Source organism: Candoia aspera, chromosome 1 (genome assembly GCF_035149785.1).
Source record: "Candoia aspera isolate rCanAsp1 chromosome 1, rCanAsp1.hap2, whole genome shotgun sequence".
In the NCBI taxonomy this organism is placed as follows: domain Eukaryota; kingdom Metazoa; phylum Chordata; class Lepidosauria; order Squamata; family Boidae; genus Candoia; species Candoia aspera.
In genome coordinates this window covers 178,302,101-178,322,943 of record NC_086153.1, presented here as the reverse complement: position 1 = coordinate 178,322,943, position 20,843 = coordinate 178,302,101, and the positions used below count along the sequence as shown (strand labels likewise).

At 42.0% G+C, this 20,843-nt stretch overlaps 1 protein-coding gene across 1 annotated transcript in view; it reads left to right on the top strand.

The window, feature by feature from the left end:
• PLCL1 (phospholipase C like 1 (inactive)) overlaps window positions 1-20,238 on the top strand; it is a 221,377-nt gene extending 201,139 nt beyond the window's left edge. The window contains exon 6 of the mRNA XM_063318031.1: window positions 17,939-20,238. Coding sequence (XP_063174101.1) covers window positions 17,939-18,121 — 183 coding nt within the window. The 3' untranslated portion in view covers window positions 18,122-20,238. The remainder of the gene's footprint in view (window positions 1-17,938) is intronic.
• Window positions 20,239-20,843: the final 605 nt, after the last annotated feature.

The following is a 20,843-nucleotide window of genomic DNA, read 5'->3' as shown; positions in this document are numbered from 1 at the left end:
AACCTTGTTAGCTACAACAGTTTCTAAACAAGAACTTTGACCCCGAAACTTTCAGAAGCATAATTCATCAAGTCTGTGTTTTAGTAAAATAAACAGTTTTCTTCCTCCCTTCCTATCATCTTTATCTTGTCTCATTCCTTTTAGATTACAAGCCTGAGAATAAGCCACCATGGGAAACTTTTTTTTAGCTAAACTGTAGGGAAAAAGATGCCAGGAATAAGCAGGAAATTAAATAGAATCTATCCTCAGAAAGGTGTCTGGAGAAAAACAAAAGTTTGAAAGATAGGGGGAAGAAATCCATGCTGCAATAGACAAAGCAGTCTTGAATTCACAGCTGCTACCCATTGCACTGAAAAGATGGGGTTGAGATTGATCCACACAGGCCTGATGTTCTGCAATCCTGAGCTGAACACTGAAGTAAAATAAGGCAAAACAATTTTAAGTTCCTCCATTTATTAAGACAAATTATATCATGGGTCTATAGTGTTTTTGGAGTAAGGAATGCCCTTGGCCTTCAAGTATTATGTTAGGGGCTGCTGTATAGATTGTAGGAGGGGCCATCACAATTAAATGTAACTTAATTTCATTTTAATTAAAACAAAATTAACCAAAGTATATTTTAAGATGTTTCGTCACCCTACATTAAACAATTAGCTACTTCTGGCACACTAAAAATTATAATTCAGAAATACATTTTGGAGCAGCTCTGGTGGAGAAGGGTAGAGATTGTGTTCTTCTGGGGACTGAAGAACCCAATAATTAAAGAGACTCCCTTTCTCTAGAATACCTTTCCTTGGTTCCCTTCAGCTAGAGCTCTACAATTTTAAACTTAAGAAACAACCATAGCTCTTATCTACTCTCATAATTAAGTAACATATATTTTTATTTGCTTTTAGAAATGTAGCTGGATTGTTTTGTCTGCTGGTGTACTTTTATTTTATTGCTTTGTTGCTGATTTATCTTATTGCTGGTATGATATGTATGTTCCATTTCCTCCCTTACATAGGTGATTTATATTTAAACCACAGTAATGAAAGATATACTATGTGAGACCCTGGAAGCAACAGATGTTGAAATCAATAGGACATAATTTCCTAGTAAATGTGCAAGTTGCATTTGCTGAATCAGCAATTACACTGCTGATGTTTCAGTAAAAGAATAAAAGAAGGCCAAATATTCATTTCATCCTTTAATTTGAGCAGTTAGGATTCCTGTATAAATAGGAGCTGGACTAGTGAGTTTAAATGGATTTGTGTTTATATTTAAAAGTCTCAGAGGAACACTTACAGATTATTTAATCTCCTAGAAGAAAATTAGAAATTGGTAGCTGACAGAAGGAAATGCTGTCATTGGGGGGGACATTCCTTCCTTCCTTCCTTCCTTCCTTCCTTCCTTCCTTCCTTCCTTCTTCTTCTTCTTCTTCTTCCTCTTCCTCTTCCTCTTCCTCTTCTTCCTCTTCCTCTTCCTCTTCCTCTTTGTATATGTGCTGAAAGGAAAGGAAATTCTCTCTGAAATTATGATCTTTTTAACTATCACACAAACTTCAGTGTTTTCTCTCCTCCTGCACAGCATTTAATTTTAAAAAGTGGGGTGCCTTTTGCCTCCAGTTTTGTAACATCAGACTGAAAGATCAACAAGCACTGTAAGTTCAGATAGAAATAACTGATATTTTAGAAGTAAAAATGAACCATGCAAAACAAAAGAATTTTGAATTTGCAAATAAGCCAGGGAAATGGTTGGCATATAAATCAAGGAAAGAAAAAGAGAAAAAATGATATTAAAATTACCAGATGGAAACACCATAATAACAGATAATACAAAGATGCAAAAAAAATCATCAATTTTACTCTAAATTATATAAAGGCGAGGAAGTTTCCCTGGCAAAGGTCGATGAATATTTAAAGAAACAAAACTTGCCAAAGATCACAGAGAAACAGAAATGATTAATGAATGGACCTATAACAATAAGGGAAGTTTGTGAAGCCATAAAAAAGGCAATGTCTGTAACAGTTCATCTTCAAAATGTTCATAACAAGAGGCTGATAAACCACCTGGTCCAGGCACTTTCCCTATTTTACAGACTGGAAACATACCAGATAGTTTGGATAGAGGCTAATAAAGCATTAATATCTAAAGAAGGTCAAGATTTGACTTCGCCAAAAAATTACCGCCCAGTATCATTTTTGAATGATGACTATAAGTTATTTATGAAGATTTTAGCTGAGAGGATGAACATGAACTTTATTCATGAAGATCAATGTGGATTTTTACCCAAATGACAGTTGAGAGATAATATTAGAAACATATTGGATATTTTAGAATACTTGGAACAACATAATGAAAAATAAGCTGCATTGATCTTTCTAGATGCAGAAAAGGCCTTTGACCATTTGAACTGGACTTTCTTGTTTAAAATTTTGGAAGTTATGAACTTTGGAGAGAATTTTATTACATGGATGAAATCGATATATACTTCACAAATGGCACAAATTATTGTGAATGGGGAACTGACCAAGCCCTGTGAAATTCAGAAAGGAACGAGGCAGGGATGCCCCTTGTCACCACTGTTACTCATCTTAGCTCTGGAAGCATTGAACAGAGACATAAGACAAGACAATAGAATTGCTAGAGTGAGGATTAAGAGGGAAACATGCTGTTAAGAAGACCGGAAGCTGCTTCTTTATAACTTTGTCCTTTCCTTTCCTTTCCTTTCCTTTCCTTTCCTTTCCTTTCCTTTCCTTTCCTTTCCTTTCCTTATTTCTTTCTTTGTTCCTTTCCCCCCCCACTTACTTATTACTTCTCTTTACTTTCCTCTTTCAAATGTTGTTTTGTATTGTTTTTACTCTTTTAAAAGTTTTTTTTTGGTATTTTAAGGGCATTATATTACTGATACTTTTTTTTCTTATTTCCCAATAAATGTAGCCTCTGCAGGTAGCAGCCCCTGTCGGCCCTTGTCTGGGCTTTGAAGATAAGCAGGGTTGGGTTGATTAGTCCTTGGATGGGGGACCACCAGAAACCTCAGGGCTGCAGGCTAGATGGGGAAAAACATCCCCAAAGAAGGCCATGGCAATTCCTGATTTTCCATTGCCAAGAAAACTGCAAGGATGTATCTGTGTATCCACCATGACTGGTGCTTGACTGGAAGCAGACTTTACTTTTTACAGTAGTAGACATGCTTTCCATTCTTTTAAAGGGAAGGAATCTGTGCTTTTACCAAGAAAGCTCCTTTCATTTTTTGTAACCGGCGGTTTTTAACCTCACATTTCCAATCTTTTGGCTGATTTTGTATACATTATTCTTGGTTTGGTATGTTTTGTTTCATGCAGCAAAATGTTTGGGGCTGGTGTTACCTCCTATTTTCCTTTCCTCATACTGACAACTTCTGTTAGCTTTAACATTGCTGTCACTTTCAAGATTCTCATCAATCGTTCCTCGAGGGAACTTGTCTAGGCGCTATCCATCATCTCTGAGTAGAAAACTAGATTTAATTAAATGGGAGACTGCCACATTTTTCATTTTTAATCCCTGATCTTGAATAAACCCTTCATTTCAGATTGCTTATTAACATTCACAGACCCTCTGAGATGTTTAACCGTTGTGGCTTATGGGACTGACCATGACTGTGGATTCTCCATTTGAAAACGGGCAGACCAAATTATCTATGTAGGTAGAATTGTGAAGCCAAGGGGCTCGGGGCAGAAGAGCAGTTTGTGTTGTAGCTGCTGTTTCCACAGGCACTGGTAGGCAGGCAGCTTTTCTGAGCATCTCAGGTGTTGGCGAGGATTTGCACAAGAGCTGTCAGAAGAGCTGAACTGCTCAAAGGATTTACAGTGCTCTCAACATGAATTAGGCTTTGCAATAAAAACAATGGATGAACCTCCAATGAGCTGAGCTTGTATCCTTGACAACTTAAAACTACCTTTAAATAGGTCGAGTGCACTGGAGAGGATGGGGAGGAGTGTGGAGCAGTGAAACTGCTCTTTTCCCTTTTCTAATAGGTGTTTCTTGGTAGGAGAGGTGTTTGCCAAGATTTCACATAGAGGTGATCTCTGAAGGTTTTCCTTGTAGAAAACAGTGAGGAAAAGCTGACACCACTTGCATCAGGACAAAAAAGGCTTAGAAACCCTGCTCCCAGAAGGGGCTGATCTAACCCACACACTGGTCAATCTCTTCTCCTGTTGAGGTTTACCATGTGTCATCCAGCAGAAGAAAGACCTAGTTGTGGATAGGTAGAGACCAGAAGGCACGATGACAGAAAGATGGATGCTTTCAGTAAATGCGATTTGCTGCAAAATGAACAGAGTGAAGGAAATGTCTCTGGGTTTCATTCAGTTTCTACCTGTTTCACACATGAAGTAAATGCCAACCTCAGTTTGCCACATAATGTACCATCAGCAGAGAACTGTAGCCTATCAGAATGAGGTTGTATTTCCCCAACTTGATGTCATCCAGATAAGGGGAAGAGGGAAGTTGTAGTTTATCCATCTGGAGGGTACCTGTTTGGGAAACTGGATATGCATACTTATTACAGTATGCATTTTACTATTCCTACTACTCTTACTATGAATTATTACTACATTTAACTGCCACTCCTCCCACTCCCTGGACTAGTTAGACAGGGTTTAAAATATGTGAATTTAAGTTTTCTGAATCTGAAGTTTTCTTACTGCTTCATCTGATAAGTAATGTCAGTGTTTCTGCATTGTGGTAATAGTGAAGGAGGGGGTAGGGAGGAAATATGTTAAAAAGTTGATTATGAGGTTCAAACTCTTTGAGGCCTGCCCAATATCTTGGAGGAGGTTCTACTTACAGAAATATTCCTGAATCACTGGCAGTCCAGTTTGGTTTGAAGGTTCCTACACAGAAGCACAAGAAAAGAGTCACTATGTGAGATGGGTGGCTGTACAAATGTGAATGAATGAATGAATAAATAAATAAATGGGAGAGAGAAGTCTCAGCAGATGTCTGGCCCTCAAAGCAATCTAACTATCAGTCCTGGTTAGCACTTGGATGGGAGATTACCAGGGGATGCTGAGGCCATAGGCTAGACCAAGAAGTTGAAAAAAGCATTCTAAAAGAAGGCAGTGACAAACCACTTTGATATTGTTGTCAAGAAAACTACGGGGATGCATCCCTGAAGTCATCAGGAGTCAAGGAGACTTTCCTTTTTTAATGTTTCTGTCTAAGACCTGTTGGCTTAAACGATTTAATTCTGATCACTTGAAAATAATCTGTTAATGAAAGTCATTCCCTGTGTAAAAAACCTAACAAGGTTTTAAAGGCTATCCTTTGTTTTAAAAGATGAATTTCCTGCCTTTAAATCCAGATGCACAGAAGCTGTCATGCTTATTCATCCTTCTTTTACTATGTGGAAGGTCAGAACCAACTTTTCATTCAGCTTCCAGTTGATAACATACTATGTATACAGGATGTTCTCAGACTCTTAAGGGCCAAGTCCTAGAATCTAAGATTTGACACATGTTACCTTGAGAACAAATTGCCAGGTGATGAAGTAAAATGCTATTGCTTATTTTTCTGGTGTCAGATATGAAAGGATTTGAATCGGTAAACTCTGGGATGTTCCAAGTGGATTCTATTCAGAATATCTGAAGATTAGAAGATTCTACTCTACATATCTGTCATTTAACATCAGAGTAGCTCTTTGAAAGGGTGTTGGCAGGACATTGTTTTGCTAATCAGGAAAGACAAACAAAATGTCGTGTGTTTTTTGTTTGTTTGTTTTAAGGGTTTAAACTCACTGAGTGATTTGGGCCACTCTCTCTCTCTCAGCCCTGCTTATCTTACAGGATTGTTTGTGGAGAAAAATGGGAAGGAGTGAATGCTACATACACTGCCTTGAGCCCATGCAGTAGAGATGGGATATAAATCTAATAAATAAATAAACTGATGAAAAATGTTGGCTGTATGCATCCCATTCAAATATAAATATTTTACTGTCTATTTTGTGAGTTCTAAACAGCTATTGGGATTACCCAGATTAGAGATGGTCATCTTCCTCTGTCCAGTCCAGAAGTTTTTAGATTTGGCTCTTTCCAACATCTGGAAAAGAAGCCATGAGATGCCATGCTTTAATTAACTGGAGGTGCTACAGCAAGCAAGGGAACCGAACTTTTATTTCTCTGCTTCTTCAGTTGCTCACCATTTTTTCTGGAGGCTTTGATATACCCAGACAGCAGTACAACAAATTTCCCTAGACCGTAACAGAATTAGTTCAACTAATCTCAGGCCTCTTTAAACAATTCTCCTGGCTTTTTAAAATTTGAGAAAAGCATAAAGACTCATAATGAAATAATGGAGGTTTCTTTTGTTGTAGGTCATGATTTATACATTGAATCACATTAAGGGCTATTATCTGCAGAGCATAGTGATAGCTTACTGCCAACTTTTATCATGAATCCTGCATGGATAAGTGAAAAGTACTTTTAGCAATATAAAGAAACATGTAGAGATAGTTACATATTTTTGAGGCAGCAACCATTCAGGTGGGAGACTGACAGCATGTAATGGTTGCCTACCCCACACACTCAGACTCACAAGAGGTTACTTAAATGAAATCTGATTTATTAGGGAAAGTATGGCAGATGCAGAGAAAGCTGAGAATGACTAAAAGCGCGCCAAATACAAACTAAAAACCCTCGGCTCCAAACGTAATCCCTCCCTCCTACCGGCCATAGCAACCACCCCCCTCCCAGGTGCTGGTAACCGTTTTCCACACATCCTGGGAAAGCAGCCTTGAACACATGAGATAACCCAAACACATTCCAACCCAGCAGCCAACAGATAACAACTCCCTGAAGAGGAATCTTCCTCTCTCCCGAGATCAAACACGTATCAGGCAAATGACATGCGAAACGTTACGATGTACCAAGCACATTGAAACGGTGAACATGACATACTGCCCCCCCAAAAAAATTAAAGTTATGGAGCCGGTTTGGAGGGGTAAGCATTATGGAATTGACGAACAAGAATAGGGGAAGCCACATCGTGAGCGGCCACCCATTCCGGGTGGGGGAAATGTTTCCAGCGAACTAGGTACTGCAGTGTGTTGCGAAGCCGGCGAGAGTCAAGAATTTCTTTTACTTCAAAGTGTTGTTGCCCGTCAATCATGATGGGAGGAGGCGGCAGAGGTTGATCATGCCAGCGGTCAGAGCGAGTAAGGGGTTTGAGCAAACTGCAATGAAAGACAGGGTGTAAGCGTTTCAGATTATGCGGCAAATCAAGTTTAAAAGTCACTGGGTTAATTTGTGCCACAATAGGAAATGGACCCACAAATCTAGGAGCTAATTTTTCCGATGGTTGAGAGGACTTGATGAATTTGGTAGACAGGTACACCATGTCACCCACTTGAAACGAAGGGTGAGGGGCACGCTTTTTATCAGCGTGCTGTTTGTAAGCAGACTGTGCATCCACTAGTGCCTGCTGGATGACCGGCCAAGAGTCCGCCAGCTGTGTTGCCCATTTGGATGGTGAAGCAGGCGGGATAGATGGCTGCGGCAAGTCAGGGATTGGGACAAAATCCCTGCCGTGAACAGTGCGAAAAGGGGTTTGACCGGTGCTTTGATGAACGGCGTTGTTGTAGGCAACCTCAGCAAAGGGAAGGAGGTCAACCCAGTCGTCTTGTTGATAATTCACGAAAGCACGCAAATATTGTTCCAGCGTTGAATTTAACGCCTCTGTGGCCCTGTCAGTCTCAGGATGCCACGCCGTGGACAATGCCTGTTTAGTGCCCAAAAGTTTTAAAAATGCCTGCCAAAATTGAGAGGTGAATTGTGTGCCCCTGTCAGAAATTAAGCGGGAGGGACATCCGTGTAACCTGTACATGTGTACAAGGAATAGGCGGGCCAATTGTCTTGCCGAAGGAATGGAGACGCATGGGATAAAATGAGCTTGTTTGGAGAAATAGTCTTTTACTACCCAAATAACAGTTTTTCGTTGGCTGGGAGGCAACTCCACTATGAATCCATGGAAACCTCCTCCCAGGGGCAAGCGGGACTGGCCACTGGTTGCAACAAGCCTTGAGGCTTTCCCACCTTACGTTTAGACATAGCACAAACAGAACAGGACGCCACATAATCCTTCACATCTTTGCGCAATGTAGGCCACCAAAACTGCCTGCGAACCAGGTGCAAAGTTTTTACAAAGCCAAAATGCCCAGCAACCTTATCATCGTGCGAACGGAGTAGAACCTCCTTTCGCAAGCTGTCAGGGACATAGAGACGATTGGATTTCCAAGCGAATCCCCGGTCAAAAGTAACACTGTCTCTATTGGCTAGCAACCAAGTGTCAGTTTTTTGCTCCTTTAGAAACTTTTGTTGCAATTGAGATGAAATGGACAAGGTGCCTTGCGGAGCAGAATCACTGCCGGCAGGCTGCTGCGCACGGGCTTGGCTGCGGGTCACAGCCGGCATTCCCAGTTGTGGCTGTGTCCACAGCGTACTGACCACCTCTGGCGCTGAGCTGGAGTCCTGGGGTTGCCTGGACAGTGCGTCTGCTAAGAAGAACTTTTTCCCTGGGATAAACTTCAGTTTGAAGTTGAAACGGTTAAAGAACTGAGCCCAGTGAACTTGTTTAGGGCTCAGCTTGCGAGGGGTACTAAGGGCTTCCAAGTTCTTATGGTCAGTCCACACCTTGAATGGATGATTAGCCCCTTCCAGCAAGTGGCGCCAAGAGTCCAAAGCCGCTTTGACTGCAAAAGCCTCCTTTTCCCACACATGCCAACGTCTCTCTGTCTCAGAGAATTTGCGGGACAGGTAGGCACATGGCTTTAAACAACCCGCCCCATCTGCTTGCAACAACAGGGCTCCAATAGAATAATCAGAGGCATCCACCTGAACAACAAAAGGCTTGGAGGGGTCAGGGTGTTGTAAAATAGGTTCCTGTGTAAAAGACTCCTTCAGCTTATCGAACGCCGCCTGACAAGCTGGAGTCCATCTAAGCAGGGCGCCTGGGTTTTTTACCCGGCGGGTTTCTCCCACCCCCTTCGTCCGAAGCAAATCTGTCAGGGGCAAAGTTATTTCTGCAAACCCCTTTATGAACAACCTGTAGTAATTGCTGAACCCCAGGAAACTTTGAAGTTGCCTGCGGGTGCAGGGTCTCTCCCATTCCAAGATGGCCTGGATTTTAGCAGGATCCATCTCTATGCCTTTATCTGAGATCCTGTACCCCAGATAATCAATTTGTGTTTGATGGAATGCACATTTTGACAGTTTGGCATACAACTCAGCTTTCCTTAGCTTGCGAAGCACCTGCTTAACCAACTGTACATGTTCTTCCAGAGTTTCAGTATAAATCAATACATCATCCAAGTAGACCAATACCCCTTTAAACAGATGTTCATGTAATACTTCATTGATCAATTGCATAAACACCCCAGGGGCCCCAGCCAAACCAAACGGCAAAACCTTAGATTGAAAAGCTCCCAACGGGCAATTGAATGTCGTTTTCCATTCATCCCCCTCCCAGATCCTCACATGGTAATAGGCTTCCCTTAAATCCAGTTTCGAGAAGATTTTCCCCTTAGCCAGATGTGATAACATATCTTTTATCAAAGGCAAGGGATATTTATTTGATATTGAGACTGCATTGAGCCCACGGAAATCGGTACAGAGTCTTAATGTCCCATCTTTCTTCGGGCGGAAGAGAACCGGTGCCCCCACTGGCGAACTAGCTGGTTCAATGAACCCTCTTGCCAAGTTTTTGTCCACAAACTCCCTTAACAAAGTTAGTTCCTTCTGAGTCATTGAGTAAATCTTTGGCTTCGGCAATTGGGTGTTAGGCACCAGCTCAATGGCACAGTCAGTTTTCCGATGGGGGGGGGAGTTGATCCGCTTCTTTCTCCCCAAACATATCAGCAAATGCCTGGTATTCCTCCGGTAGACCCTCAAGAGGAGGGGTTGGGTACTGCGGAGTCGCAGCTGCCGCTACCCCCACCACCTCCTCTGGGGCTTCATTTCCCTCCGGTGCTTGGTAAAATCCATCCCTAAAGGTTACAGTTCGATAGACCCAATTTATCTGAGGATTTTGTTGGACCAACCATGGGACACCCAAAACCACCAAAGGACCCCCCACCGGAGCTACTACAAATGACAACCCTTCCCGGTGGCTACCCATTTGCAAGGCTACCAAACCGGTGAAATGCGTGACCGGTTTGCCCCCTGCCATGGATCCGTCCAACTGGGTGAAAGCTATGGGTCGTTGCAACGGAAAGGTGGGCAACTCCAAGGCAGCCACCACGTTGGGATGCATTAAGCACTGTGAGCACCCAGAATCAATCATCGCCCACACTTCTATCGTCTTCGAGCGGGATCCCAACTTTACTTTCACAGTGAGAATGCGATAGTTGCCACTCACCGACACAGGCTCGCGCCCCTCCTCTACCACCTGCCCTGTGGCGCCCTTTAGAGCAGGTGGCTGGCATTTCCCGCCAGCTGCAGCAATTCCAGTTCACCCTCGTCCCCATAGAATGGCATGTTTTCCAGCTCGCTGTCAGCCACTGCTGCTTTCATTTTCCTTGGCAGAGAGGGGGACTTTGCAGTCGACCTTCCCTGCCGGTCCTCGCCCTTCACCTTCGGGCACGCCGCCGCGCGGTGCCCCTCCTTGCCGCAGCGCAGGCACTGCCCCTTCGCGTAACGGCGCTCCTTCTCCTCTTCCCACGAACGTTGTCCGGATCTTCCAAAAGAGCCCGAAGGGCGGGTGGGGCTTCCATCTCACCCCGACTTCGTCGCCCATCTCTGTGCAAACACCTCGTGGGCATGCTCAGCCTTTCCAGCGAGCTGAATCCACCTGTACAAGCTGTCAGGATCATCTCGCCCCAGCAACCAGCGCAGCACTTCGGTGTTTAAACCATCCTTGAACAACTCTATTACAGTTGCCTGCGACCAGTCCTCCACCTTCCCCGCTAACGCTTTAAACTCCAGCGTGTAGTCAGCCACGGTTCTCGATCCCTGTTTGAGTTATTTCAAGGCACACTTTGCCCGCTCCTTAGCTAGTGGATCTTCGAAATGGTGCTGTAGGGCCTAGAGGAATTCATCAAATTTCTCCAGTTCAGGGGCTTCCGACTGGCACATCTGTACATACCAGTCTGCTGCCCTCCCGTTAAGCTTGGTGGCAATGGTGATGATTTTCACTTTTTCCGAGCGAAAGAGCGACCCCCACTCTTCCATGTACGCCTTGGCATTCGTCAGGAAGAACGAGAGTTTTGTCGGGTCTCCATCGAACTTGACTGAGAAATCCCTCAGTCCTCTGCCTGGCGGGCCGCGCCCCCCCACTGGCGGTTCAGCTGCTTTGACAACTCCCGGCTGCCTCCGCTCAGGGACAGGCGGTGACGCTAGTTCCACCCTGGGAGCCTCGTCCCCCTCTCTCGGGCGAGCTCCCCTTCTCCATTCCGGAGACTGTGCCTGGGAGGAAGGGGTCGAATGCCGCTGGCTTGACCCCTCCCGCACCTCTTTCAGCGAACTCAGGTCCATGCTCATTTTCTGCAGGATGAGCTCCAGAGAGTCCATCTTCGACTCTAGCACCCAAATTCGGTTTGGAGTGGGGGAGTCCCTCCGCGGCGGCACCTGTACCACCGTTGGGGACAGCGGGTATCTCTGCCTCCAGGACGAGCCCCTCGCCTCCGAGAAGTCCCCACGACTGTTGTCCCAGGTGACCAGTTCGCCCGGGGTCATGACCGTGGTCTCTGGCGCGGTCTTCATGCCCGTAGCTTCGCCTTCAGACCCCGAACTCGCCTCCTCCCGAATAGCTGAGAGTTCTCCCAGGGGGGCTCTGTCAGGGCGCATCATGGTAGAGTCGGGCTCTCCCTCACTCGACCCATCACTCTCCACGAGTAGCACATTTGGATCGGTCATCGCCAGCACTCTCCCTCACAGGATCGAAAGAACCTGTCTTTTCCTGGATAGGGGCCAGTGGGATTTGAAGTTTTGGATTCTCAGCTTTATGTAATGGTTGCCTACCCCACACACTCAGACTCACAAGAGGTTACTTAAATGAAATCTGATTTATTAGGGAAAGTATGGCAGATACAGAGAAAGCTGAGAATGACTAAAAGCGCACCAAATACGAACTAAAAACCCTCGGCTCCAAACGTAATCCCTCCCCCCTACCGGCCATAGCAACCACCCCCCTCCCAGGTGCTGGTAACCGTTTTCCACACATCCTGGGAAAGCAGCCTTGAACACAGGAGATAACCCAAACACATTCCAACCCAGCAGCCAACAGATAACAACTCCCTGAAGAGGAATCTTCCTCTCTCCCGAGATCAAACACGTATCAGGCAAATGACATGCGAAACGTTACGATGTACCAAGCACATTGAAACGGTGAACATGACACAGCGTTGTTTACAATGTGGTTGCAAGGATGCTCTGTATAGTGCAGAAGAAATAACATCTGACATGTAAATCCATATGTATGTAGTTCCCATCTTTATTACAGACTGACTTTGTCTCAATAGCCATTGAATTTCATATCGCTTTATATTTATTATAGTGACTTACAAAGACTTGTTTGAAAACTGTTTTTCAGTATAGAATAATGTTACACAGCATTGTGAGGTTGAGAACCCGGTCTTCAAGTATGTAAAGGAACTCTCTGACCTGTACTTCTGCTGTGTTGTTTGCTTGTAGCCTTTGGCCATTAAGATAGGCCCTTGACAATATTTGGCAAGCTTCCTTACTAATGAGAGAGGGTTGAGCCAAGCAATTTCCTCTGCTGTGGGTTGTGCTCTGAAATTGAGAAGAATCCAGAGTTCAACATTCACCTTTTGTTTGAAGGTGGACAATACAAGCCCTTCCCTCCCCCGCCTGCTCCATTTACCTGAGTTTTGGATTATGAGTTTGAGCAGCATCTCTGACTGGGACCATTTTATGGCACAGATGATCCTAGAAATGTAAGCAGCTGGCTCTCTTCTTTCTGCAGTTTCAGGATCTAATTTCCCTCCTTCTCCCCATGTGTATCTCACAGATTGCCTGTAAAGCTATGCCTGCAGGAACTCAGGCAACAGTAAATGTCAAATATGTACCATGATACAGGTACAACCATTTGAAAAATTTGCACGGTGCTTGGTGCCATTGTAATCACAAAGTAAAATCAGGGCATTTTTTCCCCTGATTCTCCTGCTTTCAAAATTTACCTCAGCCAGGATAAGCCATGGCCTATCGCAATCGCAGCCCCTGCAGTATGAGAAAATAATATTGATGTTCTCTGTTGGTTTTAAGCTGTTGTAATGTAATATGAAATAGTCATATCTACATGCGTATCTACCTATGGTGGGGTGAGCTCCAAGATGTCAGGATTCCCCCCTCCCCCTTTTAATGTTTCATGCTGATAGTACTTACAAGTATAAGGCCTTGGCACAACCTTCATGTAGGCAGATTGGATTGGCTATATGACAATATCTCTCTTATTAGGAAAAATAACCCCTATTTAATCAACAAAAATAGTGCAAAAGAAGTTTTCTGCCCTACCAAGTACATTTATCTCAGTGTGCGTCAGGGAAAGTCTTGTGAAAGAAAAGGAGAGAGAATTTTGTGAAGATGCTTGTGGAATTCACTCCACTCTCAGATAAGCTCTTTAATATTCTACTGGAAGGCCTGATTAATGGCTTTCAGTCTTATGTGGTATTCCATCAAAGGCTGACTTGACCTTTCTCTTTCATTGATTTGATGTTCATTTCTAGAGTCAGTGATAACAGAAGGAAGTAAGCAGCAGCCTTAGAAGGCCAAAATATAGAAATGTGCTTTTTCTTTGTTCCCAAGCATGAGCTGTTTGTACATGCGTGCCAGGAAAGTGCTCCTATGCTCTCAGCTTATAGTAACAACTGACTGATTTTCCAAGAATGATTTCGGTTTAACCAGATACTTGGAACTGCATTGTTTCTAGTTTTTCGTTTTGTTTAAGGTGTTGACATAATTTTATGGGCATTTTTCTTTAAGTAGATTTTGTTCACATCCTATTTTTCATTGCAAGCAGATGGCTTCTGAACCACAGTATGGGCATAGGAATGTTTACTTGCAGTTTATTTGTAGCAGTCTGACAGTATGGTCACAAGGGACCTAGTTTGCCATTCATTCTCCTGGGCAGTGCTTCTCAGAACTGTTCTTTGCAGTTTCATCTTGCTCATATGAAGCAACAATGAGTGTTTCCTTTTCTTTAAAGGCCAATGAAACTGTAAGGAAAATGTAAACATTTGCACATCAGCTGCAGTACAGCTAAAGCATTTGATGATAATGATGTGACAAGTCATAGGGAAGGGAGATCCTGCATCATTATCCCCTCCCCATGGAATACCATGGCTTGTTACATATTTGGGGCAATGGAGGGGTGGGAAAGAGAGACAAAGGGGAGCCTTTCCCCCCTTTCTTTTGTTGATTCTGCACTACTTCTAAAAAGAGGGGAAAGAGTTTGGGGGCTAACTTGGGTGTAGAACTGTTGGGATGGCTTTGTTCATGGGCAAGGGCAGTGGAGAGAGACTGGTAACATAGCAAACCTTCTGACTTTCTTTGATGGAGGAACATTTTCTCATGTTTGCGATTTGTGGGGAAAGGGTGCTTAGGAGACCCTGAGACAGTTTTAGGAAAGCCTCAGCTCCCTTTTGTTACATACACTCCAGTTCGAAGTACCCCAGCCTTTGGAGACAAGAGGAGAAGCCTCAAGAACGACGAAAGTTTCCCATGTTCCACTGGAACATGCCCGGAAGAGAATGGGAAATGTAGCCATTTTCTCAACACACATCACCTCAAAACGCAGATGTTAAGCCTTTGGGTCTAGTGCAGTGTTTCTCAACCTTGGCATCTTTAAGATGTGTGGACTTCAGCTCCCAGAATTCCCCAGCCAGCAGGGGTAACAGAAGGAAGTAAGCAGCAGCCTTAGAAGGCTAAAATATAGAAATGTCAGGAATAGAGTTTCATGGAAATCCAAAACTAGAACAGCGTTCAGATGTGTCTGCCCTGCACAGAATAAATTAAACTTTAATCTGTATTACCTTATTCTATGTAATGACTTACGTTTCAACAAAATCCAACGCAGGTTCTGACTATAAACATCACTCTAAGTACTACCGATTACAGAAAGATAAATGTATGCTATCCCAGTGTAAAAGATTTGTACTACATTTTAGATTTGTAGCAAAAAGCATAGCCCTACTATTTTATAGTGTTCAAAGCAAATGTTAGGACATTCCTTTGTTATAATTGAGTTCTTCTCCCCAACCGGAAAAATAAAAAACATCACTACATTTCATATGTGATGTAATGCCATTCCATCTGTCTATCCATGCTATTTTGCTTTGTTCAACATAGGAAAGTATGGCAAATATTTAGAATTGTCAGTTAGTTTCATATTTGTTGCTCAGGTAATTTCATCACACATTCTGGGACAGGATGACTTGCTAGAAAGTCATGAGAGTCACTAGAAAGTCTCTCTGAGAAACAGAGAAACCTAAGTTGCAAAAATGATAACCAATAGTTCATAATGTGTGATGACTACTTATAAGATGTTCCATCCATCCACTGAGGATTATGTTGTTGTTGTTTTTAAATCTACCTACAGAAATTAGTGTTATGGCTCCTTAAAGACTAACATTTATTCTGGCATAAGCTTTCATAGACTATAACTTAGTTTATCGAATGCATGAAGCTCACAAAAGTTTATGCAACTTTAAATGGATTCATCTTCAGTGTTCCACAACACACTTGTTTTTAGTGCAACAGACTAATCCAATTACCCCTCTAGAAAGCATTTACAGGTTCTGTGTTACTTTCTGTACTGCTATCTCTATAGGAGTTATGAAGCAGTCCCATCATTAAGACTGTAAATCTACTTTAAGAATCTGATGCAAAAGGTTGGCATAGCGATCCTACCAAGACCTCAGGTTGAACAAGGGCTCCATTGTGTCATTAATTCATCCAGCAGAATGGCTGAATTATCCCAGATGTTATCAATTTGTGATGTAATTCTCATTGACACTGGTGTTCCCAGCTGCTTTTGTTCCCAGATGTTGTTGACTAGTGCTGAACTTTGCCAGCTACCATTGTCTCTCTAAACTTGCTTTCCAGGATGTGTGCAATATAGTGAATGCAAAGTTACTTGGCATGTGTCAGTAGATTAAATCATAGCAGGTTGTCTTCACGTGCCTAATTCCATTGAGGGGCAATTGAGGCTGCATGGAGAGTAGCATACAGATATTTGCACTGGAATGTATGTCAACATGCTGGAATATGACATTGTGAAGGTGTTGGGCCATTTACCAGTTTACACATGATAAAAATGGGGAATTTTTAAAAAGATAAATTATTTGTTTTAGATTTTATGTTCAACAGACATTTTAGCCTACATTTATATTTGTAACATTGCATGTTGATGGATTTCTTCATTACACTTTTGTAAGGCTTATTGAAATTCCTTCTACCTTTCGGCTTCTGAGTCTGTAAGGTATTGACTGCTCTCCTAAGAATGTTTTTCCTGCCTGTGAAGATACTTATAAACTTTTTTCTGACATGAATTTCTCCCTGGATTATGGGGTTTTAAATGACCTGATTTCCCCTCCAAACCAATACTAATGCATAACTTGCCTGCCATTTTTCTGGTTTTGAATTGCAGACTCACCATTATTTTCAATATTTTTTCTAACTAGCTACTTAATGCCCCAGTAAATATGTCCACTGAATAAAGCACAAAAAGGAATATTGGTGAAAGGATGCATCTGGTTTCCCTCAAGCAGTCCAAGCTTATGTAAGGAGTTTGTGGAGTTGCCTCAGCTGGCTGCACATCCATACCAGGTGCAAGCCATACTTGCTCCTTCCCACGGCCTTGTATTCATCTGCTTGAGAATGGTTTTCATGTGCACTGGTATGCCCAAAGGGCCTCTTATGTTGTGGAAACCCTGGCCTACTTAGGTTTTTATCATGAACATTGTACTTCTTAGTGTCCTTATGATAAGCAGGGATATTGTCATGCTCCCCATGTGATTGCACAATTGCACCATTATTTCTTTCTGTACTATAATTTATTAGACAAGAAGCTTATGCCCTGATGCCCATCCACAAACTATCAGAACATGCTATATATGTGCCAGTCTCCCCAAATTAATTTTAGAAATTCAACAACTTAGACCCAAAGTAAATAGAAAATGAGAGTCAGTTTGGTGTAGTGGTTAAGGCAACGGGCTAGAAATCAGGAGACTGTGAGTTCTAGTCCTGCCTTAGGCATGAAAGCCGGCTGGGTGACCTTGGGCCAGTCCCTCTCCCTCAGCCCTGGGAAGAAGGCAAGGGCAAACCGCTTCTGAAAAAACCTTGCCAAGAAAACTGCAAGGACTTGTCCAGGCAGTCTCCGAGAATCAGACACGATTGAATGGATTTTAAAAAAAAGAAAAAAAGAAAAGGAATGCAAGGCAAAGCTGTTCCTCTCTTCAGCAGGTTCAGTTCAGATATCTCTTTAACTGACCTGTGGAAACATTTCTAGAACAGGGATGCCAGCTCAGTGTGTCACTGATTAACCAATCTCTACTTTGAACTATTTCTTGATTGGTTCAAGACATTTTCTAAAAATCTGCTGTCGGCAAAATTATCCACCTAAACCAGGCTATCCTGGCTTTAGTAGTGCTGTTTCCAAAGAATGTAAAGATCCGTTCTCATCCCTGAAGGGGTTCCAAGAGGTTCTGGATGACTGATGTGCTAAATCAGAGATTAGGTTGCCAACCCAGCTTCACCTTGGCCTGGGAAGACCCTGATGCCAGCTCAGAAAGAAGAACTGGCCATGGAGCAGCTGCCTCTCAGAGCAGGAACCAGATCAGAAATGCACAGAGCCACTTTGTTCTTTGTCCAAACCCTGCCACTGCAAGGGAAAGACAGCCTGCTATGAAACCTTTATTATTCATGGCTTTATATTTTATTGTTTCCCTACATTTCTTGTGTATTCTTAGGGACAAGGGGACCTCCTGAGGAATGCCAAGAATGAAGCCTTAGAGAATATGAAGCAGGTCCAGCTGGCTTGTTTATCGTGTGGACTGAGCAAAACTGGAAGTGGGATCTTGGATGCCAAGGCCAAGCGAGGTCTTGAGGCAATCAAAGAAAAAGAGACAAGCGGCGAGAATGCCAGGCTCTGAACCAAGCCAACGGTGTCATATATTTCAATAGTCCAAAATTATTTTTTTAACACATTAAAAAAGAAAGAAAGGAAGGAAGGAAGATCGCACTAGAACACCCGCTACAGGGCATCGGAAGTATTAAAATCCTCACAGTGCCAGTGTTTTACTGTTGTTAATTTGCCTAAATTTAAACTCTCTGGCAGTGACATTCTAATAAATTCCAGCTTTCTGTGGGTCTATTTGTGTGGGGAGATCCTCTAAATCTTGCCATGAATTACATTATTGTCTTTTTCCTTATTTATTACTGTATAATTCTGAAGACTTATGTGGACAGGGAAAGGCAGTACATACCACTTTGGGTTTATACTTTGCTCCACCAGCTTTTGACAGTGTGCTGTTTCAAGTCTGTAATACAGGTTCTACCAGCAAAACAAACAAAAGACAGAAAAAGAACTCTGTCTTTTATTAGTGTGGATTAATAATGGATTCCTCAGCATAGAAGAATGATAAATAATTAATTTTCTCATTAAATTAAGTTGATGAATTATTAAACACTTTCTCTTTTTTTAAATGGAAGCCAGTAGGATTTCTGATGTACGTACATTCCATTGACTTTTGCTAATCACGATTTGAAATGCATTCATCTAATGCTTATTAATGGAATAAATTGGTCACTTTATTTAATTCAGAAAAGTGGCCAGAGTTCAGTCTGAGCTCTACAAAATAAGTTATAGCTCTGGACAAAATGATTCCAGGCTTTGGTTATGAAATGCAAGTTTATAGAATGGAACAGATAATACAGATAATTTAGTAATGATGAAATATTTCTCACTGCCATTAGCTGAAAAAAGGTAATACAAACAACAAACTCAAGATTAAAAGATACCTTAATTTTGCTTTTTCATTCATACAAAGAAATCTGCACAAGTCACATGAGCAAAAAGTGCATCTCGTGATAGGATGCCAAAGCATGGTCTTAATTCACAGAAGTTACTCCTCCAGCTCTGCATACCAGGCAGAGTCATATGGAATGGCAGCCTCTCGGTTCACTGTGAGAGATGATGTATAAATTACAACACCCTACACATTCTCTAAGCACCGCCTTGTAATTGTTGAGCCTTTGTGCTGAGGTGTATGTAGTTTTTTTCAGTATTTGCCATGTTTCCTTAGTTATCCTATTGTGAGAATACTTTCACATCTTTGAAGTATATCATGAGAAACAATGCTAAGATAGGCACATAACAGTCTTCTTTTATCAACTCCAGGGGAAATTAATGCAACCAAACTGAACTGATTAACATGGGATAGGCAGATTGGAGCTGAGTAGGTGAGTTGAAGCTGCCACTTGACTACTGAATAGATACCACATGATCCTATTCACCATGTTACTAAGTGGAGCACCATGTGCATTGATGTTGTTATATAATGTTTAACATTTTTATCACAATGCCAAAAATGAGTCACATGGGTGGTGCAGCACAGAGGAGTGAATTGCTAGCTGTGTTTATAGTGAGTCAGGCACATAGTGATCCCCATTGTCCCTTCCTGTTTGCCCAGATCTCACTTTTGTCACATCGATTTCATTGTGTGAGTTTTACCACAGATTTGATAGGCTGGAAATGTGAAACATTGTAGAGAGTAAGAGTTAGAAAAACTGAATTGTTACCAAAAATTCTCAGCATGTTGCATAAAAACTTTGTCTGAATGTTGAAAAGAAGACAGCTGTATTCTGCTGTTGTCTTCTTTCCCAGTGAAGCTGAAAGGCAGAGAGAAGCAAGAATGCCTCCATGTTACTCCCCTTCACAGTGCCTGGCTCAAATCCTTTAGCAACGTTTGTGTATTTCAGATTTCTCAAAGCTTCAATACGTATTTGCATTACCTCTGTTAGAAGCAAGAGTTCTGTGAATAGAAGAGATTGTATTTATTTAAAGCATTGCTTTTATTTTGAAAAGCTACCTTTTAATTAATTTGATTAACAAATGTGCTGATTTTTCTCAATATAACAAAAGGCCAATTGTTGAAAGTTTGTCTGAAATTATTATATGCATTAAGTTATTTTTTTTTCTGATTTCTTAACAACACTACTATGTTCATATTGCACATTTCTGAGAGAGTAAAGCTATGGGGGAAAATGACCTATGTTTAATTGAGTGTGTTTATTATTATTTTTATTTCAAAGACTTACATAGCCACCCGTATTGTAACCACAACTCTGGGCAGTTCACAAGACAATAAAAATAGTAAAAAAACAATAAAAAGGTTATTGCCCACTGATATAATGTACATTTAGAATTAAGCCTTCACTATCACATGACACAATATACAATGTAAACATCTCACTTTGCAAAAATAATTTAATAGAAATTTTACGAATGTGTTTATGCGCATGGGTATGTGAATGAATTTACCTAGCCGTTCAGTTCAGGAGTTATGTGAGTTGAAGAACTAATCTACACAACATTAGGCCATTGTGCACACTCATTCAGGATGTGCATATAATCTGGCACTGAAGAGAGAAATGTACATATCTCCTGATCAGTTCCTATATTTTCCAAACGAATTTTTAAAATGTTCATACACCGTTGAGGTTTTGCACATTTTCCAGGATTGGTTACCAGCAGACTTTAGAGAGTATGCATTTCTTGATTTGTACAACAGGCCGTTCACACTTCCATGAGAGGATAAAAAAACGTTCTACATTTTCCCATGTGTGATTGATCTCCATTGCACACTCAGGTAT